The following is a 25,575-nucleotide window of genomic DNA, read 5'->3' as shown; positions in this document are numbered from 1 at the left end:
CTACAACTCCAACAAGTTCTAGGGTATTTAACACCCTCACACAGAAATATATGCAGGCAAAGCACCAATGCACATAAAATAAAAATAAATATTTTTTTACTTTTTTATTTGAATTAGAAACAAGATTGTTTTACATGTCAATCCCAGTTCCCTCTCCCTCCCCTTCTCCCCTACCACACCCCAACTAAAACCCTACCTATCACATATCCTTTCTGCTCCCCAGGGAGGGTGGGGCCTTCCATAGAGGGTCATCAGAGTCTATCATATCCTATGGGATAGGGCCTAGGCCCACCCCTGTGTGTCTTGGCTCAGGGAGTATCCCTCTATGTGGAATGGGCTCCCAAAGTCCACACCTATGCTAGGGATAAGTACTGAACTACTACAGGAGGTCCCGTAGATTTCCGAGTTCTCCTCACTGAAACCCATGTTCCTGGGGTCTGGATCAGTCCCATGCTGGTTTCCCAGCTATCAGTCTGGGGACCAAGAGCTCTCCGTTGTTCAGGTCAGCTGTTTCTGTGGGTTTCACCAGCCTGGTCTGGACCCCTTTGCTCATCACTCGTCCTTCTCTGCAACTGGATTCCAGTTCAGTTCAGTGATTAGTTGTGGGTGTCTGCTTCTATTTCCACCAGCTGCTAGATGAAGGCTATAGGGTAGCATATAAGTCAGTTATCAATCTCAAAATAAAAATAAATAAAAATTTAAAAATGGAAATAGTTCCTTTATTTTCTCTCGCATTTTGTGCTCTTGGTGAATGAGATGCCCCAAACTCTACCTTTTTTGTTATTTTGTTTTGTTTTTTGTTTTTTGAAACAGGGCTTCTCTGTGCAATGGCCCTGACTGTCCTGGAACTCACTTTGTAGACCAGGCTGGCCTCGAACTCACAGAGATCTGCCTGCCTCTGCCACTCGAGTGCTAGGATTACAGGCATGCGCACCACCACTGCCCATCCCAAACTCCACCTCTTTATCTCTTATAAATGAAGTTTGTAGGAAAGGCAGAAAGATTATGAGAGAAATGGAAAAGCTTGTTTAACTGTCTGACTTGGACTAAGATACTACAAACTAGCGTATATTCAATCCTGTACCTGGTAAAATGTACATTGTTTATCTGTTAAAGAGCTCAAGAAATGGTTTGACATTGTGATTCATATGCACGAGGAATATCAAATGCAGCCCTCCAGAAATTGTATGGCTTTTCTTCTAGTCTGGTAGCAGTCCTGTCCAACCCCAAGACATCAAGCTGGTAAACCGGCAAGGAGCTTCCTCTCTGGGAGTGTCACTTAAGGCTCTTCCTGGGAGTCAGGAGCTCACTTTTCAGATCAGAGCTCAGCAAGCTGCAACCCACAAACCAAGGTGGCCCCATTTTCATACAACATATGAACCAAAACCAGTTTTAACATTTCCCCATGGTTGATGACGGGATAAAAGAATACTGTGTTTATGGATGTGGATGTAGTTCAGTAGAAAGGGTGCTCACTAGACACCCAGGAAGCCCAGAGTTTGGTCCTCAACAACCCAATAAACCAAAACCAGAAATGGTAGTGCAAACCTGTAATCTCAGTACTAGGAAAGACCAAACCAGACCAAACCGGAAACAATATTGCATGCCTGTAATTTCAGTACGAGGAAAGAGGGAGCAGGAAGACCAGAAGTTCAAGGTCAACCTTGGTTACAAGGCAAGTTCAAGGCCAGTCTGGTATACATAAGACACTTTGCTGACTTAGCCAGCTAGCTTCCCAAGCCCAGAAATAAAGTGCTATTGGAACAATCATACCCATCTGTTTGCAATTGCCTATGGCTGCTTTTGCACATAGACAGAAACCTATGGCCTGTGGAGCCTGAAATATTTACCTCGAGTTCCTTTGAGAAAATGTTTGCTGATTGTTGCCTAATAGTTAAGAGTTTAATAAATGGTGTTTCCAAGAGGCTGATTTGAAGCTCAGCAAGTTTAAATCCCCTGCACCTGGCTCTGCTTGGGGACTTGCCTCCACTGTGTGCTGTTGGAGTTCCCTCCTCTGTAACCTGAGATGACTTAGCAGAATATCTCTTAACTGTCCTAGTGTATGGTGATTCCAAGCTGTTCAATGACTTCCAGGTGGTCCATGAGGTAAAAGTTCAGAGCTCTTGTCTGAGCCAAAGCCACTTAGCCAGTGAGTCACTGACACAAAGCCAGAACTGGAAAGCCACTGTATCCATTCAAAACAGATCAGAGAAGTGGCATTCTACCAGTTTCAGAAATGTCCAAAGTTTTGGTCACTTTCATACACTCTACCTTTATAGATTCTGTAATCAATTTCTTTAACCCAAAGCAAAAAGGAAAGGGACAATACCAGAAGGAAGCTTGTCAGGGGTGGAAGGCAGAGGCTGCCAACTCCCAAACTCAGATCCCCCCGCCCAACCCTGTGGAATCTAGCATTTCCTTCAGGTCTGTGGAAATCACCCATATACTTGACATCTTTCCTGTTGCTTCTGTGGCAAGGAAGAGTCTCTGTGACCCTCTCTGTTTTCTCCATATTAACATGTGTTTTTTTTTTTTTTTATTCACAGTCCAAGGGATTATGGGTTGCCGGCACTGGCACACCAGCCTGGGGTCTGTCGCTATGGAACTAAGATGGCCTGCTGCTATGGCTGGAAAAGGAACAGCAAGGGAATATGTGAAGGTAATTTTTGTAAAAATCCAAACTTCCCTTCCATTTGGGTCAGTTTGCTATCTGTGACACCATTACCAATGGATTATCTGGAGTAAGGATGAGGGTAACCACCAATACCCAAAGTCCCATCTAGAATGGCTGACACTATCATACTAGATGGGCATTATTTCAGGAGACTCTCTTGTTTCTTATTATTTCTGTTACTGTCTAAGTAAGTAAAACTGGGGCTTGCTTTGGCTTTGATTTGATTCAATCTGTAGAAACTGAGATGGTCAAAACCAGACCAATGAACTCCTTCTAATTATAGGTTTTTCAACTGATTTCTAATGAAATATACATTCTAATTATTAATTGCAGGCTAGTAGCCAAGTAGTCTTTGGCTACAAAGGGGAACAGAGACCTTTATAGCTTATAGATGTGCCACCCCCATTTTTAAATTTCCCAAGTGCAGTTTCAAATGGCAAGAAATACATGCATGTTTGCAAAAGTGTTGTGTTTTTTGTATTATTTTGTGCAGATTACAGACTAAGGAAACAGGAGTTTTCTTAGACACTATATCTCAGATTCTGTGTTAGGAGCTTACATGAGAAACCTCTGTTAATTTCCAGAGGATTTCTGAGAGCTGAGATGGACATAGATTTCTGCCTTGTGTTGATTTTTATGTGGATTTCCATAATGACCCATATTTATGATAGAGAACCATCAACCCTGAATTTCTCCAAGGTAGTTGGTTACATTGTCTGGGATAGAGTTCATTACCTTGGGGTAGAAATCTGGTCTCAAATGACTGATCATGAGTTCCTTGTCTGTTAAATGGGGGTAATAATATGCCTGAGTGTTCCATAAGTGCATTAAAATGCTAGCTATTTTAGAAATAACTACATTATCCCCTCATAGGCCTATACCTGACCCAAACCCCTGCATTCTAACTGGCCCCCAAATAGCTAGATTAATAGCTACTGGGGTGGTGGCAGTCATTATTTTTCAATAGGGTAGGCACTGATAAGTTCCCTCTGCCCCAATATTCCCACAACTACCCTTGGCTAAGCAAACACACTAATTAAATTCAGTGAGTCTGTCTTAATCACTGCTCTATTTCTGTGAAGAGGCACCATGACCAAGAAAACTTTTATGAAAGAAAGCATTTAATTGGGTCTGGCTTACAGTTTCAGAAGTTTAGTCCATTATCACAATGGTAGGATATGGTACCAGAGAAGAAGCTGAGGGTTCTACATGTGGATCCAAAGGCAGAGAGACACTGGGATGGGTTTGGGCTTTTGAAACCTCACAGTTCACCCCTAATGACACACTTTCTCCAACAAGGCCACACCTACCCCAACAAGACCATACCTACTAGTCCTTCTCAAGTAGTGCCACTCCCTAATGCGCAAACATTCAAATATATGAGCCTGTGGGGGCCATGCTTACTCAAATCACCACAGGGTCTAAAAAGGCAAAAGATGTGGAAGTAGAAGGAGAACTTGTTGGGGAGGAGTTCAGAGGGAGTAGGAGGGGGCCAAGAGGAGGTATAATGGGAGCTGACTATGATCAAAATACATAGTATACATGTATAAAATTGTCAAAGAATACATACAAGATTTTAAAATACCTAGATTGACTCCAGAGGAGGGCAGAACTTGATAATAGCTGAAATCCATGAAACAACAGAAGACATGGATACTGTTTCCACACATCCCCTGTTATTCAAAACTTTCAGCCATCAGGGCTTCTTCATAATGGGATGACCAGAATGTTGAGATGCTAAGGAAGAAATGAAGATCATTATTGTCTATCCAGTTAAGGAAGTTAAAGCATCCCTCTGGGACCTGTGTCAATTAAAAGGGCAGATAGATGTAGCTCAGTTGGTAGAATGCTTGCTTAGCACACAGCAGTCCTCACCCTGATTAAATGTTTTCTGATCAAAGTCATCATACACTAGACTGATGTGGGTGAACTTGGAGAAGGTAGTGAAGCTAACTAAGGCTCTGTTTCCTCCTCTGGAGCATGGAAGTACAATACCCCTCAGAAGGTGCAGAGTGGAGACATTAAAGCATGTACTTAAAGCTTGTCACGCAGAAAAAAAATGCAATGGCTCTTGTCACACTTCTGCCCTTCAAAACAGTCTTCTTTGAAGGCAGTCATGTGGAAAGAGGTAAAAGTCACCTGAGACATGTGACTTATAATTTCTTACACTCTCATGAACCTCAACACTTACTGCCATAAAACTCGGTGAGTAAATGAGAGTGAGATTTGACTTTCAGCAAGGACTATTCTTCAACTGGATCAGAGAAGTCTGGCCACAGTATGTACAGCCAATCACAACCTCAGAGATTTCATGGACTATGTATCACAAGCACAAAGGAACGTGAAGCAAAAGGTTAAAAGATCCAGTGGGAAAATTTAAGAAAAATGTTCAATATGCAGATGTTGCAAGCTAAAGATGGCTAGCAACTCTGTTGCCTGTGTTGAATAGTCGGGTTTACTTTGCAATGGATGACTTCTAGACCTAAAAATATATATCATATTTTATTGAATAGTTTTCAGAGTTTCATGTAACCCAGGCTGGCCTCAAGCTCTATCCATAGCTGAAGACAATATTGAACTCCTGATCCTTCTGCTTGAGTGCTAGAATTATAGCCACTCACTACCATGCCCAGTTTATGTAGTGCTGGGGGCCAAACTCAAGGCTTTCTGCATTCTAGCCAATCACTCTACTAACAGCTACATTCCTAGCCCCTGCATGATCCTTCTTGTTTGGTAAGGTTATATGTTCCTAGGAGCACAAAATAACAAGGATAGTCACTCCCCACTTCCTAGGTTCCTTATTCCTAAACCAGAGTTCAGCTTGTGCAGAAAGAAAAACACATATCAACTTGCCCCAACAAGCAATACCAGACCCTTGTTGGGAGGTCCCAGTCCACACACTCCTTCTCTTCCATCCACTGTCCATTCTTTGTTTCTCTCAATGACCTGCACCCATGCACACTGGAGCCTACACACCCCCAGCCTTTGGCCTCTGCCTCTGTCTAAATGTTCTCTCAGTGGTGGAGTCTGATCAAGTCTGTATCATTAACCTCAAAACATATGTCACAAGGAACGAAGTGCGGGCCAAGGACAAATCCCGGATGAAAAACTACAGATGGGGGAGTCTGGGGGAGAGAACTAAGCATGAGAGTTTGACTTTGTGCAAAGTGTGTCTCAGCCTCTGGCTGTTTTAGACACAAACTGAATTTCCCTTTGCGGGATGAGCTGCTCTGGTCACAGATCCAAAGTTACTGTAAATTGAAAACATCTTTCTGAAGTGTCGACCTTAAAGCAAGGCTATTACTCACCATTTCTCCTGTGTGCTGTCTGGCATTCATTCTGGGCTTTCCTGTCTGGATCACATCGGAAATCAGCTTCCAGGGAGCAATCACAGGAATCTGAGACTTAAAAAAAAACAATAAAAGATTTATTTTTCTAACATCTGAACTTAAAGCTGCATCACCAAGTACATCTTTATAACAAAGGAGACACTGAAAATTAAATTCCATCTCTTTAGTCTCTAGAAGTGGAAAATTTTTGCTGGGTAAGTTTTTTTCCTCTCCTTGCCTTCTTAGTTAGGACTTGTTCAGAACTAAAATGCTTCCCTGTTACAATTTCTATATCTGTTGCTTTATTCACTTTTGGAAAAAATATGTGTTCTGGGTATGGTGGCACACATCTCTAATCCCAGCACTAGAGAAGGAGAAGTAAGAGAATCATGAGTTCAAGGTCAGCCTAGGCTACATAGTGAGACCCTGTCTCAAAACAAAAACAAACACAAAAACAAAAACAAGGGCTAGGAATGTAGCTCAGTGGTAGACCAGTAGACTAACATGAACAAGGCTCTGCATTCCACCCCAGCACTGCAATCTATTTGCATATATAGGATATATTTGTATATGGCATGTTTGCATGTGATGCATGTATTTTCTCATATGTAGCATATGCACAAATGACATAAAATGCTGCCGGAGGAAAATGAATTGCCCAAAGACACTGAGGATACAGTAATAGACAGAAATTCTCATACTCGTTTTTTCTTACCTCCTTCCCATGAGCCTGATTCAAACCTGCCATCATCTTTGATCATTTTTTTCCTTGCCCCCAATTCAGTTACAACATTCTGGCTCTCTTGTTTTAGGCTACCATTTTGTTCACTGAGGAAAGATTTATTGAATGCCTACTCCATGCCATGTATCAGGCAGGATAAAAACGTCAGTAACAGAAAAACAATCCCTGCCTTTGTTAGCTCTTCTATGACTGCCATCATCACCATGCTTGGAGTGCCCATCAGAGTGAGCTGTTCAGATTTAATGATAACAAGCAACACTAAAAAGATCTTGATCATTCCAAAGGGAAAAAAAATAAGTAGTTCTGGGGCCATAGCTCAATCAGTAAAGTGCTTGTCACAAAAGACATGAGGAGCTAAGTTCGATCCACAGAACCCATGCAAATAAATAAATAAATAAATAAATAAATAAATAAATAAATAAATAAGCCAGGTATAGTTGTACATGTTTGCAATCCTGGAACTGTAGAGGCAGAGTCAGGTGGATCCCTGAGACTCACTGGCCAGCCAGTCTAACTGAATCTGTAATCCTTAAGGCTCGTGGGGTACTCTGTCTCAGGAAACAAGATTTGGGTGGCACTAAGATGACTCGCTGGGTATAGGCCCTTGCCACCAAGTCTGACAACCTGAGTTTGATCCCCAGGACACACATGGTAGAAGAGCCAACTACTGCAAGCTGTCCTCTGAACCCCCTCGCTACCATGCTTGCCCATGCATGTCATGGCACATGTATTCACCACCCCCAAATACAAATAAATAAATGTTTTTTAAAACAAGTAGATGCCAACTGAAAAATGTCACCAAAGGTTGTCCTTTGGCTTTCACAGTAAAGTACATATATGTATATTCACATACACACATATGTGAACATACACACATATGTACACACACACACACACACACACACACACACAAAGAAAGAAAGAAAAGTACAGAAATAAGAGATGGGATGAGACAATGACAGAAAGAAATGGAGGAGACTTCCATTTCCATCCTTGGAATTTGCCCGTTACTCTGGTGTGGCTTTCTCTTAAATACTCTTTTTTCCTTATTATTATTTTGGGTTGACACACACAAATGGTTGGCTGTGTGGTCTGGGGAGCTTTGTAGCACTGGAGGCATAACCACATTAAGCAAATGAGTACAATATATTGTTGTTCATTGCATGGTGGGTGTGGGGGCTGGTTTTATTCAAAAGGCAACCCCTGCCCAGTGTTGGAAAGGTCAAAGCAGAGTCGAGAGGAGACAGATTCTCAATCCATTCCCAAAGAGTTCTCTATTGTGTAGAAGGCACACTATCACTGTATCAACTGTATCATCAGGATCTTTTCCTTTTACAGCTACGTGTGAGCCCAGATGCAAATTCGGTGAGTGTGTGGGACCGAATAAATGTAGATGCTTTCCAGGGTACACCGGGAAGACCTGCAGTCAAGGTTAGTACACCACCAGGATCTTGAGACAAACTCTATTACAATGGGGTCAGGGCAGAAAGACAACACTGAAAATTTCTTACAGGATGGTAGCCAAATCTTGAATGTAATATGGTTTAAGGATAAGAGTTTTCAGTCAATCTCTCCTTGATTAAGTGGGAAATTTGTGATATTTTTCCAAATTATGCAATAAAAGGCCTTGATTAAAATAACTTGTTTTTAAGATATCAAAGTCATATACATTTTTATTTAAAAAACAATACTACATAAGACTATAAAAACAAAAAAGGATGGGCCAAAGATGTAACTCAGTTGATAGAGCATTTGCCCAGCATGCACAAAGCCCTGGGTTCAATCCCCAGTACTGCATAAACCAGGCATGGTAATGCATAACTGTAACCCTTAGCACTTGAGAGGTTTAGACACAAGGATCAGAAAAGTTTAAGGTTATATACAGTAAGCCAACAGCCAACATCAAACTAAATGGAGAGAAACTCAACATGATGCCTCTAAAATCAGGAGCAAGACAAGGCTGTCCATTCTTTCCACCTCTTCAATATTGTACTTGAAGTTCTAGCTAGAGCAATAAGACAACAAAAGGAGATCAGGGGGATACAAATTGGAAAAGGAGAAGTCAGACTTTCACTATTTGCAGATGATATGATAGTTTACGAAAATGACCAGAGAAAATCTACCATGGAACTCCTACAGCTGATAAACATCTTCAGCAAAGTGGCAGGATACAAGATTAACCCAAAACAAACAGTAGCCCTACTATATACAGAAGATAAATGGTCTGAGAAAAAATCAAAGAAACATCAAGGTTTACAATTGCCACAAACAACATAAAATACCTTGGGGTAATGCTAACCAAACAAGTGAAAGACCTGTATAGCAAGAACTTTGAGTCTTTAAAGAAAGAAATTAGAGAAGATACCAGAAAATGGAAAGATCTCCCATGCTCTTAGTTAATTAGGATCAACATTGTAAAAATAGCAATCTTGCCAAAACCAATCTACAGATTAAATGCAATCCCCTTCAAAATCCCAGAACAATTCTTCACAGACCTTGAAAGAACAATTCTCACCTTTATATGGAAAAACAAAAGACCCAGAATAGCCAAAACAACCCTGTACAATAAAGGAATGTCCAGAGGCATCACCATCCCTGACTTCAAGCTCTATTATAGAGCTATAATCCAGAAAACTGCTTGGTATTAACACAAAAGTAGACAGGTAAACCAACAGAATCAAATAGAAAACCCTTATATGGACCCACACACCTTCAAACACCTGATTTTTGACAAAAAAGCTAAAATTATACAATGGAAAGAAGAAATCATATTCATCAAATAGTGCTGGCATAACTGGATGCTGGTTTGTAGAAGACCAGATAGATCCATATGTATTGCCATGCACAAAACTCAAGTTCAAATGGATCAAAGTCCTCAACATAAATCCAGCCACACTGAACCTCTTAGAAGAGAAAGTAGGTGATACCCTTGAATGAATTGGTACAGGAGACTGCTTCCTGAACATAACACCAGTAGCACAGACAATGAGATCGACAATTAATAAATGGGACCTCCTGAAACTGAGACGCTTTTATAAGGCGAAGGACACAGTCAACAAGACAAAACGGCAGCCCGCAGAATGGGAAAAGATATTCACCAATCCCACATCTGCCAGAGGGCTGATTTCCAAAATGTACAAAGAACTCAAGAAGTTAGTCTCCAAAACACCAACTAATCCAATTAAAAAGTGGGGTACAGAACGAGACAATTCTCAATAGAGGAATCTAAATTGGCTAAAAGACACATAAGAAAGTGCTCAACATCCTTAGCCATCAGGGAAATGCAAATCAAAACAACTCTGAGATACAATCTTACTCCTGTCAGAATGGCTAAAACCAAAAACACCAATGACACTTTATGCTGGAGAGGATGTGGAGAAAGGTGATCATTCCTCCACTGCTGGTGGGAGTGCCAACTGGTACAGCCACTTTGGAAATCAGTGTGGCAATTCCTCAGGAAAATGGGAATCAGTCTACCACAAGATCCAGCAATTCCACTCTTAGGCATATACCCAAAAGATGTACATTCATACAACAAGGACATCTGTTCAATCATGTTCATAGCAGCATTGTTTGTAATAGCCAGAAACTGGAAGCAAACCATCCATTCTTCAGTTGAGGAGCATCCATTCATGGCCATTCAGTCTGGAGTGATTGGTGTTTGTGAGATAACTATCTAAAAACAGAATTGTTGGATAGTGTGCATAGATTTATCCCAATATAAACATTTTGGAGAGATTTTGTTTTTGAGACAGGGTTTTACTATATAACTCTAACTGTCCTAGATGTCATTCTGTAAAACAGGGTGGCCTTGAACTCACAGAGTTCTGCCTGCTTCTGCCTCCTGAGTGCTAGGATTAAAGGTATGTGACACCACACTGGTCTGTTTTGCTTTGAAACAGAGCATATATCCTAAGCTTGCTATGTAGCCCAAGATGGACCTTGACTTATGATCCTACTGCAACCACTTCCCAGGTGTATATATACCCCACCCAGTGTATATGGAGCTAGAGATGTAATCAAGGACTTTTGTACATGCCACGCAAACACTTTACCAAATGAACTACACCTGCAGCCCAGCAACAGATATATTTCAAAAGATAATTTATAATATTTGTCTTAGGCTATTTATCTGATGACAATTAAGGATTTACATAATATCTAGCACAGGTATGGTGCCATATAACTGTAATCCCAGAACATAGCATTATAGGGGCAGGAAGTTCAGGAGTTTGAGGCAAGCCTCATTATGTGCTCATGAACAGCCTGAGTTATCTGAGACCCTGTCTCAAATGAACAAGAAAAGTCTAGGAAAAAACTCTGTCCTCCAAAGAAAGTTGTCAGACAATATATAATGTCCATTTGCATTTACCTTTCAGATAAGTAATAACTGGATAAAAGGTTTATATAGTAATATTGTATGTGATGTGTGCTTACTAAAAAACATGCTAGATGCTTAGCTAAAATTCAAACTTAACTGAGAATCCTGTACTTTTAGTTGCCAAACTCAGGAATCGTACCCAAGGGACATCTGAAAGTTTTGAAAAACATTTGGAGGAGGTACTGCTGGCATCTACTAGTTAAACATCTGTCTTAGTCAAGGTTTCTATTGCTGTGAAGATACACCATGACCATTGCCACTCTTATAAAGGAAAACATTTAATTAGGGCTGGCTTACTGTTTCAGAGGTTTGGTTCAATTATTATCATGGTGGGAAGCATGGTGGTATGTAAACAAACATGGTGCTTGGAAAGTAGCTGGGAGTTCTTCATCGGGATCTGCAGGCAGCAAGAAGAGTGAGTGCCAATGGATCTGACTTGAGCATTTGAAATCCCAAAGCCCACTCCCAGTGATACACTTCCTCCAACAAGGCCACACCTACCCCAAAAAGGACATACCTCCTAATAGCGCCACTTCGTAATGACGAAGCATTCAAATATACAAGACTATGGGGGCCATTCTTATTCAAACCACTACAACACCCTGCAGTGACCAAAAGTACCCTGTACCAACAAAAATAGCTTGGTCCAAATGGCAATAAATGTTGATGCTGAGAGACTGTGAAAATTATAGTGAACAAAAACCACCCCAGAATGCTGGAGTTTGAGCTCAGTTGGTAGAGTATTTGTCTAGTATTCCCCAATATGGAATAAGCAGGATGTGATAGCAAATTCCTGGAATCCTAGTACTTGGACAGTTAAAGCAGCAGGATTAAAGATTCATCCTTGGCTACATAGCAGGTTCCTTGCATACAAGAAATCCTGTCTAAAAATTAACAAACACACAAACAAAAGCACTTTGATGAGGAAAGGGGGGCCCCTTGGTCTTGGCTGTAGACTGGAAGTTTCACTAGTGTAGCTTTGCCATTCTAGGGACATCTGTCAACTTCTGGACACAGTTATCACAGCTAGAAAAGGTGTTGCTACTGGTATCTACTGAATAAATTCCATCCCTTCTCCTAAACACCCCACAATACAGACCAGCCCCAACATAAAGGAATGATCTGGACTCAAATGTCAAGAGAGTTCTGTCAGCAACCCTTGCAGAAAGAAAGCCACAAGAAACTGCCCCTAACCCTGAGATAAGGTTGAGCACAACCAGCAAATCAATCACGTTTAATAGCTTTCATGAAACCCTTCCAGAGTGCCAGAGAGATGGCTCAGCAATTAAGAGTTCAGATCCAAGCACCCATATACAAAAGGAGCTGGGCATGGTGATAAAGAACTGTAATCTGTGGCTCACTGGCCTAACCTAATAGCTGAGTTCTCTCTTCCTGTCTCCAAAACCCTGGGCCTCCTCATTCATACTCATGAACCCAAACCCACACAAACATGCACACACAGCAAACACTGAGAATCACAGGTTCATCAGTGAGACCTCTTATTAGATCTCTCATACCAGATACTTGGTTTTCCATAGATCCTTTCTGGAACCCTTTGGACTAGAAGACCTATTTCTCATGCTGTTTCTCAAGTTCCAGTTAAATATTATAACACTGAGAGAGTGGTCCAGTTGGCTCAAGTTTTGAGGATGTCTCTCTTCCCTCTACAGCCTCCCTACCCGATGGCAGCCTGATCAAAGACCAATCATTGCAACAGGCCTCAGGCCTCAACTAATGTGTTTCCAAAAATCTTCTTTCTAAGACATGAGTGAGTCACCGCTGGCTTAAAGCCAAGAGATGGGATACACTGGGTTTTCCATTATGTCCAGTCCACATATTTCAATTACCCTCTTTTAAGAGGGTAGTGTTGGGGGCCAGTGAGAACACACACACACACACACACACACACACACACACACACACACACACACACACACTTGTGTAAAATACAATAACCTAATAAAAGCTTTACAAAACAATAGGGTGGTTGGAGTACTAAAGGAGATGGTGGGATCAAGGGGACAAGCAATGGGGAAGGAAGCTTTGGGTGTTACAAACCTGCATCTGCAGAATTCTCCAAAGGCAGGAAGAGCTATTGTTTTACTCTTCAAGGGAACATTCTGCTTGCTGCCATTCAGAATTGTCTCCTTTTCTGGGGACTTTGGTTCTTTTCTCCTTTATATATATATCCCTTTGGAAGTTACGCTATGAGTCTTCCTCCACAATTGGATTTCCAAAGACAAGGCAGATCCTTTCATCACAATATCCTTTAACATTTTTTTCTCCTGTACTGTTTTTCCTTTTTGAGACAAGGTCTCATGTATCCCAGGCTAAAGATGACCTTGAACTCCTGATTCTCCCTGTATCTGGCCCCCAAGTGCTGAGATTACAGACATGCACCACCATGCTTGCATTCTATGGCACTAGGTATTGAAGTCAGGGCTTTGCATATGCTAGGTGAGCACATTTCTAACCGAGGTACACCCCTAGCCCACCTCCTTTATCATTCTTATTTTAAAAGATATGTTACTTATTCTTAATGTTTAATTTTTTACCAAAATACAACCTTGAACATACCAATTAATCACAACCATGGCTAGCATTGAGAGCTGTTCACCCCAGGTTTTGTTCCACACACATTTCTGTTTTGTTGCTAATCTGTACACATAGCTTTGTAAACACACTGAGTACACCTTAATGTGCAATTAAATGTGCTGCAACCTCACTATCAACTGCCTGCCAGTGTTCTCTTTAGAGTGGTATGAGCTAAGACAATGGGTATAGGTCTGGAGCCACCCAAAATCACAACAATGTTGTCATGAGCTATTTAGGAAGTAGTAAAGACATAAATTCTCACATGTTATGTTTCTAACTCTTTATTTTAGTAGCATCATATAAAAGTGTGCATATAGCCGGGTGGTGGTGGCGCACGCCTTTAGTCCCAGCACTTGGGAGGCAGAGGCAGGAGGATCTCTGTGAGTTTGAGACCAGCCTGGCCTACAAAAGCTAGTTCCAGGACAGCCTCCAAAGCCACTGAGAAACCGTGTCTCGAAAAAAAAAAACAAGTGTGCATATATTAGAAATGTATAACTTGAGCCAGTGAGATGTCTCAGCAGGTAAGAGCACTTGCTGTACAAGTCTAATAACCTGAGTTTGATCCCTGGGACCCACATCAGAAGGAGAAAACTGACACTCGCGAGTCATTCTCTGACCTCCACACATACACCATGGCATCCATGTGCTCACACTCTTACATACATATCACACACACACACACACACACACACACACACACACACACACACACACAGACATACACTCATAATAATAAATGAAATGTTTTCATAAAATGTACAACTTGGTAAATTGCCACAATATCTTTTGCTGGGGTCTGGCTTATATTAGTCCCCTGCTACGGGGCAGTCTATTCCGAACTGATGTCTCTGGGGCTGAGATTGGAGCCAGTCAAATGGCCCCGGGTCCATCCCTGAGTTGGGGAGTGCTGGATTGGGAAATTCCTAGCTACCCAACAGTGATAAAGACCAGACACAGTCATCTTGTCATTTCAGGAGGGCTCTCAGTCCATGCTGGAAACTGGAGTCTCCGGTTTATTCTAACATCTTCCTATATAGCTTTCCAACAGTGGGGGTGACCACAGAAGGCATCTACTATCATGTGTATAGCTGATATCAAGTAATTCTTTTAATTCAAGAGGCACCTAAACAGTCTCTTGGCACGTAAGCAAGTTCTCTGAATAGGAACAGACACACCTAGTGCCTAGGTCTGTTGTTACGCAAACTAGGAGACATTCTCCACTGAGGCCAAGCTGGCAATTTAGCCAGCATCTGAAAGACAATGGGAGAATCAGGCTCCCGGAAAATGGAGTGGAGGTTTGAACCCCAAGAAACTTCATAGTCGATAATTTTTGGTCCCCGACAACCTTTCTAATTGTAACCCAGATTTAAAAAACAAACAAACAAACAAACAAAAACCAAAAACAAAAATTCAACAGGTCCTGCCTCCCACCCATCTGAGCATTTCTTCCCTCAACAAGAAAATCACAGCCATGGATGGTAAGTGGCTTATGCCTGTGATCCTTAGCACTGGAGAGGATGAAGCAAGTTCCAGGGTAGCCTGGGCTACAAAGTAAGGATGGATAGATAGATAAGATGGATGGATGGATGGATGGATGGATGGATGGATGGATGGACAGACAGATGGACAATGGAAGATGGATAGATAGATAGATAGATGGATAGATAGATAGATAGATAGATAGATAGATAGATAGATAGATAGATGAGAAAGACATATCTCGACTTCACTTCATCCATCACAGTGTGTATGCAATGGGTGTACCCAGATTATTCTACTTAATATCTGCTTGTGAAAATCATCTTTTGTTGTATATACTTGTAGTTTCCTCTATTTAACTGCTATACAGCGTACTCATCATATACCTACCCTGCTGAGGTGTATTTGAATCTCTCCAACTAATACATATACTATTATGATCTTTTTAGTGTATGATTGTGCGTGTGGTATGAAAGAACAGTCAACATTTCTATTAGGAATATACCCAAGACTGAAATTGCTAGCTCATAGGTAGGCCTATTTCTAACTTTAGTTTTCCAAACTGCCTGTAGCAATTTCCATTCCCTCCAATGGTGAATTGTCCTATTTGCTCCACATCCTCACCAATCTTTCCAAGTGGAAAAACATTTGACAGTTTGAAAGGACATAAGTGGTGAGCCTCTGTCCTTCTGAAAATTGGCACCTAGTCTACCCTGCATGGATGTTTTCTGACTCTGTTAACTTATCTCCCTTTTCTGACTGGCTCCGCAGATGTGAATGAGTGTGGAGCCAAACCCCGGCCATGCCAGCACAGGTGTGTGAACACACACGGCAGCTACAAATGCTTTTGCCTCAGTGGCCACATGCTTCTACCAGATGCCACATGTTCAAGTAAGTTTCAACGGCCACTCAGTGCTATAAGACTTGCCTTTGGGTATTAAGTGCATGGGGAAGGACTTACTTGGACAACTTTTAAAAACATATCTAGGGTTATCCTGCTATGGTGGTGCACACTTTTTACTCCAGCATTCAAGAGGCAGAGGCAAGCAGATCTCTGTGAGTTTGAGGTCAGCCTCATCTACACAATGAGTTCCAGGCCAGGCAGGACTATATAGTGAAACATTTCTCAAAACAACAAAACAAAATATATCTAGGGTTGAGGATATAGCTCAGTTGGTAGAGTGCTTGCCTAGTATGTACAAACCCCTGGGTTTGATCTCCAGCATCACATAAACATGGCATGGTAGTACATGCCTGTAATCCCAGCATTCAGGTGGAGGCAGGAGGATAAGAAGTTAGTTCAAAGTCAAACTGAGTTATAAATCAAGTTTGAAGTCAACATGGGGATACATGAGATTTTGTCTCAAAAAATAAAGGTCTTTAACATCACCCATAGACTAGAACATCTTTGGGAAGTTACTTTTTAAAATTATGGCAAAATGTACATAACATAAAATTCACCATTTTAACCATTCAAAAGTAGACAAATCAAGTGACCTGCTATCTTCACAATATTTAGCAACCATGACCACAATCAAGTCCCAGAACAAGTTCATCACCTCATCACCATTCAGCATGCAAGGTGACTCAGTGGATGAGTACTTGCCATGCAAGCCTGATGACACCTAAGTTTGATGCCTGGAACCCACAAAAAGCCTGGCTCCCACATGTAATTCCAAGCACTCTTACTTCAAGATGGGAGGTGGAAACAGAAGAAATGGCAGGAAGTCCATGGTGTAGACAATGTAGTAACAGAAGTAACATGAGAGACCATGGCTCAACAAGGCAGAAGGCAAGAATCAAATTCTGAAAGTTGTCCTCTGCCCTCTATATGTGTGCTGGAGCACTCATGTAACCATCCACTCGAAAGACTGAAAGTACACACACACACACACACACACACACACACACACAGGTACATAGGCACACACACATACACACACATGCATATACATGTACACACACATACTATTTTAACAAATAAAATTTAAAGCATACTAAAGGGGAAAAAACCCTAACCATTAGCAGCTGCTCCCTGTTGCCCTCGGCAGCTACAAATCTGCCGTCTGTCTCTATGGATTTGTTTCTTCTAGACACTTTATAAATGCAAAAAGACTCTTGGGGCTGGGGGAAATCAATTATATATCTCTATGTATGTGTGTGGAGACGAGTTGAATTCGATCATGAAACTAAACATGGTAAGCGAGGGGAGGTTATAAATTTCCACAGCAACGCAGGCCATCAATCCTTGCCACCAGCTACCTTTCCCATGCCCCTTGCCCCACTCCCAGAGATTAGAGTGTCTCATTGGAAATGCATTCTGACTCCCATTCCTGAAAAGAAAAGCTCTTCTGTGATAATGAAACCGGTGTCCTGTGGGAGGGTGGGAGTCTCCATCCATTCATTTCATGAGAGGAGAGGCTTTTTAAGTTTCACATTGCAGCTGAAAGGCAAACCCACCTTCTCTGTCTGCCTTCCCTCTGCTCCTGCCATCTCATTTTCTTCTGCCCTGTGGCCCCCAGCAAACACAAGCCAGCTGCCTTCAGCCAGCTTCCCAGGGTTGCAGTCAAGCAGGCTCCCAGCCCATCCCAGACTTTCCAAGGTCATCACTTTCTAGTCTTGCCTAGTGCCCCCTGGCTCCTCATTGTCCTGTCCCTTCACCACCGATTACTCAGATCCTCCCTTCACAAACACCCTAAGAGATAACACAGACATTTGCAGTGTCTTTTTCAAATATCCTTATTCTTATAAATTAAACAGAAACCCACATGGAACAATCTGATAGCTTAATGAATTCATGTACAGCACCCTTGTGACTTCCACCAACTAGAACCTGGCCAGAACTCCCTTCTCTTATGCCTCCCCTAAGAAGACCATTATCTAGGTTTTTACCACAATCACTCTGAATTTTTTTAAAAGATCAATGCTAATGGATGATTCTGAAACATTCCAGGAGAGCTCATTCAGTGCCAAAAGAGATATCTCTCCCCAAATGGAAAGATAGTTATGTTAATTTTGATGATTCAGTTTCAAAGAAGATAGCTAAAAGAGAAGACGTAAGTAATAGGTCTCCATCCCTACACCTGCTTTCTTTCCCTCTAGGGATTATATGTGCCTCTCCAGTTAGAGCTTAAAGTACAGTCCTTGGCCTCTTTCCTGGGTGCTGATTTTATTCCTCCTGGCTCATTTCACTGTCTTTGGTCCCTCTAAATGACTAGCATTTTATGGAGGTGGGTGAATGGAGTACATTTAACAAAAATCATGGTTGTGGTCACTGGTGTATAAGAGATTTTGAGGGGGCTAGAAGATGGCTCAGAAGGTAAAAACCAGCATGAGGACCTGAGTTCAAACCCCCAGAACCTTTGTAAAAAAAAAACAGCACAAGGGTTTGTAATCCCAGCAGCACTTCGGGAAGATGTGAGGCAGAAACAGAAGAATCCCTGGAGGTTTCCAGGCCAGCTAGCCTGGAATACACAGTAGAAAAACAACAGAAACCCTATCTCAATCAACATCATTAAAAAGTGCAGCCTAACAGCCACTGTTGTCCTGGCCTTCACACATATATTGTGGCATGCACAAACCTGTACTCACACACGTAAACATGCATGCATACACATGTGTGTATATATGTATATATATATATATATATATGTATATATATGTGTGTGTGTGTGTGTGTGTGTGTTATGTATGTATGTATGTATGTATGTATGTATAATACTTTTGCATGTTCACACACCTATAGTGGGTATTTTTTAAGCTCCCATGCATTTAGAATCCATATATACTGGACTTCTGCTAAGTAAGTACATTTTGTGAAATAAGTTATGCTAAGCAAAAAGTGATAAAACTCCAACTAAGCTATGTCATTTGTTAAAAATGCTAAAGACAACCAGTTTTGGAGAATCTTAATAAAGCCTTTTAGTCTCCACTGTCCTCAGAGTGATTTTCTTCTCATATTTGTGGCCTCACAGTGAATATATAGCTGCTTCAGCTCCAGATGCCGTGTCCACATTAAAAAGTAGGCAAAACAAAGGGGATAGAGGTGATACACCTGCCCAGATTCCTTGTGGGTTTCCTTTTGGGACTCAGACCATGAAGCCTGTCCTAAGACATAATACATTTCACATCTCAGAATTGGGAGAGACTTTCTTAGTTAATCTTTGTCTACTTTTGCAGACTCTAGGACGTGTGCCAGGGCAAACTGCCAGTACAGCTGCGAAGAAACAGAGGAAGGGCCACGGTGTGTGTGTCCATCCTCTGGCCTCCGCCTGGGCCCAAATGGAAGAGTGTGCCTAGGTAAAACAGAAAGCATAACCTCCATTCCTCTCCATTCCCCTCCCATTTCCTCTCCGTTCCCCTCCATTCCCTTTCCACTGAACTCCGTTTTCATTCTTCACAAGGCGTGTGCTGAATAGATATGGTGAATTCTTCAAAGTACTGATCTCTGTCTATTTATGAACTATCTTCAGTAATTTGTGCTCTCTACATACTTAGGGATATAAGAAAAAGCAGTCTTCTAGTAGTCTAGTCTGCCTAATGGGTAAGGCATAAAGGTTCTTTTCATTTACTGCATTGACACTGCATATTTGACTCCGATTACCATGAGACTGACATGCCACCACTAATTCAATGAGTCAGATCTTATGAGCCATTAGGATTTATTTCAAGTTCTAGCTATCATTTTTCTGGAAAACATGCATTTGCTTTTTTATCGTAAGTATTAATTTAGTGGAAATAGTATATGCCTCCTATAATGTTTAGTGCACTGTTTTCAACACTTTTTCACATTCTCTTTAAAACCTGCTCTAGGGGGGTAGGGCTGTAGTTCAGTTGGTTGAGTGATTGCCTAGCATGCAAAAAGCCTTGGGTTCAATCTGCAGCACCATATTAACCAGCTGTGGTATAGTACCCTTGTAACCACAGACTTGACAGATGATGGCAGGAAATCAGAGGCCATCCTCAGCAAGTTCAAGACTAGTCTGGATTACATAAGACTCTGTCCCAAAATACACCTGGCTTTAAATTACACAAACTACCCAGCACATGGTAGGTAGCAGCAAGCAAACTTATGTGAGTTCAAGGTCAGCCTGGTCTACATAGTGAGTTCCAAGCCATCAAGCAATACATAATGAGATCCTATCTCAAAAAAATAAATAAATAAAACTATAGTTTCATCGTTATTCCTGACTAGACAAAATGGGCAGATTAAATCACTAGCAATTAAGAAACACATAAACCATTCATTTATAGCCATTAATTTAATAAAATCTGTGGCCTAAAGCTTTAATTTCCATGCTCCCTTGGTTTATTGCACATCTTAGTTTGTGGATCCACAGAAGCGGACCAAATAGTTGGTTCAGTAGGAGATCCAAGAAAACACTGGTTGAGGACTTAGGAAGTGAGCAAATACTTGACAAGAGGGGACTTAAGGGAAGAAGGGCTTATTTTGACTTATAAGTTGAAAAGATGTGGAATATCATAGAGGGGAAGGCATGGTGCAGGCGTGTGACGCAAAGCAGCTGGTCATATCGCATCTACAGGCAGGAAGCAGAGACCTAACAGGAAGTGAGATTTGGCTATCATAATTCAAGGCCCACCCATGGTCACTTCACTCCCCAGTAAGGCTCCTCATCCTGGAAGTCCCACAATCTTTCGAAACATCACCAAGGGCCAAGTGTTCAAACAAATAAACCCAAGGAAGACATTTCATATTCAAGCCACAACTCTGAGGAAAGCTCCCTTGGTTTTCCCTCTCAGGCAAGGTTTTGGGGTATCTATCCATCAATCCCTGCTCTTTACTCATGGGCGGGGGCTACTCCAGGGTGAGACTCCTTAGTCCTCCCAGTCAGGCTCAGGAGCAAGTCTAGCATGCCGCCTATAGCAGCTTTGAGGGTTGAGTGGCAGGGCATCCTAGGTAGCTGAAACACCATTTCATCCATTTTTGCATCTTGGTTACCATTGTTAATTTGAATTATATTCAATTGCCTGGTTGTATATATTCCGAGCAATCACATTGCACCAAATACACATAACATTTATGTTGGATGGACACATAGTCTCAATAAGGGAGAGCCAATGAGACCAGAATTTTGAGAAAAGTTAATCTTCTTTTATTTAAATAAGCAAATATAAATATGATACAATACCTCTTCAGTGTAGTAGAAATACTTTTTCAGTCAGGATGCTGCATGTTTATTTTTTCTAAATGTATATAATTTGATGGATTTTGTGTGTAAAGTAATCTCAGCCATAGAGACCAGGTAAACACTTTTTCAAAACATGCATGTATTTTATACTCTTCTTTTTTTTTGTTTTTGTTTGTGTGTGTGTGTTTGTTTATTTGTTTATTTGTTTTTCAAGACAGGGTTTCTCTATATAGTCCTGGCTGTCCTGTAACTCTCTCTGTAGACCAAGCTGGTCTTGAACTCACAGAGATCTGCCTGCCTCTGCCTCCCAAAGGTGTGTGCCACCTCCCCCACCTCTGCCTCCCGCCGCCCCCCCCCCCCCCCCGCGCGCCCCAGCTTCTGTCTTCCTTCTGAGAGTGATCAAAGATTAAATTAGTGTCAAAGAGCTTAGTATCCTTTAGTATAAGATTTACCTGATATGACTAAGGGTTTTTGTTGTTGTTGTTGTTTGTTTGTTTCTGAGACAAGGTTTCTCTGTAGCTTTGGAGGCTGTCCTGGAACTCACTCTGTAGACCAGGCTAACCTCAAAGTCACAGAGATCCGCCTGCCTCTGCCTCCCAAGTGCTGGGATCAAAGGCATGCACCACCACCACCCGGCAATATGACTAAGTCTTGATCAAACTAAATTCAAAATTTTTTGCCTACCTCCTTAATTGGTTGAGTGCCATTTTAATTGAAAGGAAGAGTTAATGCTCAGGAAAATGATCACTGAACAATAACTTTGCTCAATTCAGTACTTACTTGTTGTTTTAAGAATGAATGCAGCACAATAGTTCAGTTGATGAAGTACTTGCCCCTCAAGAAAGGATAGGCACAGTGATACGAACCTGTAAACTAAAGAGCTGTTCATGTGCCTGGTAAAGATCTAGAATACTTCCTGAATATGTGACATAGGTGCTGGATAATGAGTTTGCTAGACAAGGAGACTGCATATGCTTGCACATAACATGCTGGTGGTTAAGGTGAGTGCCTGTGCATGTGTGTGTGTTGGAGTAGTCTTCCTGATCACTCACAGCTTCTACTCCTTCCTATACCTTAGATATCGATGAATGTGCTTCTAGAAAAGCAGTCTGCCCTTACAATCGGAGATGTGTGAACACATTTGGAAGCTACTACTGCAAATGTCATATTGGTTTTGAATTGAAATATGTCAGTCGCCGGTATGATTGCATAGGTAAGATATAGTGGCTTTCCCCCCACTTGCCTACAAGCATTTTCCCTTGCCTCCAAGCATTTTTATGTACATTCAATCTACTATACTGGCCAGCTGGACAGCACAAAAAACCTTGTTATTAAGTTTTTGGCATTTAGGTAACTCCAACTAGGTTAATTATAAAGTTAGTGACTTAAATAATTGAATATACCTATTATGGAGGCAAATATCTTGATATTGTGTCTGGGAGGTTTTAATTTCATAAGCTTTCATTTAGCTTATATGTTTGGTTCTATCTCCAATTACACACCTAAAAATGGGAGCAATAAGAAATATTTATATTTGCTACAAGATTAAGAAGATCTCAGTGGTCTGTTCCTAATATTTTCCATTGGAATAACTTTAGAAAAATGTATAAAGGCTACTGGAGAGATATCTCAGTAGTTACAAGTACTTGGTCTACAATCACAAGGACCTGAGTTTGGGTCCCAGCATCTATGTAACAAGCCAACAGCTTAACCACAGCTCTAAGGAACAGGGTCAAGAGGATCACTGGAGTCTACTGGCTTCAGGCTTACCTAAGAAAATAGGAGCTCTAGGGAGAGACTTTTCCTCAAAAAGAAAAATAGATAATCATAGAGGAGGACACTCAATGCCCTCTTCTGGCTTCTGCTGTAGACAGAGGCACACACATCTGCACACAAAAACACACATACACACACATCTGCACAGGTATGCACACACACACACACACACACACACACACACACACACATCTGCACACACATGTGCACACAAACACATATACACACACATCTGTACACACATGCATACATGAACACACATCTGCACATACAAACACACATATACACACATCTGCACATACATGCACACACAAACACACATACACACACATCAATTTTTTTATTCATTTATTTAGTTCATAAATAAAGTCATGCACAATTATGATAAAGAATACAGTATGTTCACAATGGCATGGCTAAATTAAACCAATTAACATGTTATATCACACATATTCATCATTTTTTTTATTAAATTATTAATATTTTCACATATACTTTCCCTCTCCCTCTCCCTCCCCCACCCCCATTCCTTCTCCCCCACCTCCAACCTACCCCCCACCCCATCCATCCGCCACTCCCCAGGCAGGGTAGGGCCCCCAACCAGGGTTCCACCAAGTCCACCAAATCTTCCTGTGCTGGGCCTAGGCCCCTCCCCATGTGTTCAGAGACAGAGCGAATCCCTTCAAGTGGGATGGGCTCTCGAAGTCCCTCCCACCCACCAGGGCAAAACGCCAGTCCACCTCCCTCTGGAGTCATTCATGATTTCTAGTTTCCTTGGGGTAGAGGATTATAGGCTGGTAAACCTTTGCTCTATGTCTAAAAATCCCAGGAGTGCAGGGGCCTCCCCATTGGCATCCATGATCAGGGGGCTGGATTAGTCCTGTACTGTCCTCCCAAAGAGCATCTGGGGTCGATATGCTTTCCCTTTTTCAGGCCAACTGTTTCTGTGGGTTTCTCCAACCAGGTACAGACCCCTTCGTTCTTCATTCCTCCCTCTCTTCAACTGAGTTCCAGATTTCAGCTCAGTGTATTTCTGTGGATGTCTGTCTCTGCTCTCATCAGCCACTGGATGAGGACTCTAGAATAGCATAGAGAGTATTCATCATCTCATTCTAGGGGAAGGGTTTCTAGGCCAACTTCTCCTCCACTGCCCAGACTGTCAGATCGTGTCATCCTTATAGGTCTCTGGAGATCTTCCTAGTTCCAGATCTCTTCTCGGACCTATAGTGGCTCCCTCTGATACGGTATCTCTCATCCTGCTCTCTCTCCTCTATTCTTCCCCCAACTCAATATATCTGCTCCTCCATTTCTTCTCCTCTACTCTTCATCTTGTGCTCTTATTGTGGCAGCACCCACTTCCCTACCCTCATGCTCTCAATTAGCTCAGGAGTTCATGCCATTTCCCATTCCTGGGGTCCATTTATCCCTTAGAGTCATTCATGATTTCTAGTTTCCTTGGGTAGAGGATTATAGGCTGGTAAACCTTTGCTCTATGTCTAAAAATCATATATGAGTGAGTACATACCATGGTTGTCTTTTTGTGATTGGGTTACCTCACTCAGGATGGTTTCTTCTAGTTCCATCCATTTGCCTGCAAATTTCAAGATTCCATTGCTTTTTCTGCTGAGTAGTACTCCATTGTGTAAATGTACCACATTTTCTCTATCCATTCTTCAGTTGAGGGGCATCTAGGTTGCTTCCAGGTTCTGGCTATTACAAACAATGCTGCTATGAACATGGTTGAACAATATGTCCTTGTTGTATGAATGTGCATTCTTTGGGTATATGCCCAAGAGAGGGATTGCTGGATCTTGAGGTAAACTGATTCTCATTTTCCTGAGAAACTGCCATAGTGATTTCCAAAGTGGTTGTACAAGTTTGCACTCTCACCAGCAATGAAGGAGTGTTCCTTTTTTTCCAAATCCTCTCCAGCATAGACTCCCATTGGTGCTTTTGATTTTAGCCATTCTGGCCGGTGTAAGATGGTATCTCAGAGTTGTTTTGAGTTGCATTTCTCTGATGGCCAAGGATTTTTGAGCACTTTCTTAAGGGTCTTTCAGCCATTTCAGATTCCTCTGTTGAGAATTCTCTATTTAGTTCTGCACCCCAGTTTTTAATTTCATTGTTTGATGTTTTGGTGGGTAGCTTCTTGAGTTCATTGTATATTTTGGAAATGAGCCCTCTGTCAGATGTGGGGTTGGTGAAGATCTTTTCCCATTCTGTGGGCTGTCGTTTTTTGTCTTACTGACTGTGTCCCTTGCTTTACAGAATTTTCTCAGTTTCAGGAGGTCCCATTTATTAATTGCAGATCTCAATGTCTATGCTACCGGTGTAATGTTCAGGAATCAGTCTCCTGTGCCAGTTCGTTCAAAGGTATCTCCCACTTTCTCTTCTAGAAGATTCAGTCTGGCTGGATTTATGTTGAGATCTTTGATCCTTTTGCACTTAGA

The 25,575-nt window shown here is 41.6% G+C and overlaps 1 protein-coding gene across 1 annotated transcript in view; it reads left to right on the top strand.

Annotated features, from left to right (window-relative positions):
• Positions 1-25,575, top strand: part of Egfl6 (EGF like domain multiple 6) — a 72,336-nt gene that overhangs the window by 19,349 nt on the left and 27,412 nt on the right. Inside the window, exons 2-6 of the mRNA XM_035449812.1 lie at positions 2,547-2,659; positions 8,084-8,176; positions 15,972-16,091; positions 19,380-19,499; positions 22,428-22,562. Of these exons, the coding sequence (XP_035305703.1) occupies positions 2,547-2,659; positions 8,084-8,176; positions 15,972-16,091; positions 19,380-19,499; positions 22,428-22,562 (581 nt within the window). The remainder of the gene's footprint in view (positions 1-2,546; positions 2,660-8,083; positions 8,177-15,971; positions 16,092-19,379; positions 19,500-22,427; positions 22,563-25,575) is intronic.

Source organism: Cricetulus griseus, chromosome X (assembly GCF_003668045.3).
Source record: "Cricetulus griseus strain 17A/GY chromosome X, alternate assembly CriGri-PICRH-1.0, whole genome shotgun sequence".
Classification (NCBI taxonomy): Eukaryota; Metazoa; Chordata; class Mammalia; order Rodentia; family Cricetidae; genus Cricetulus; species Cricetulus griseus.
Note: the sequence above shows the minus strand (reverse complement) of the source record. Positions and strands in the feature narration are given on the sequence as shown.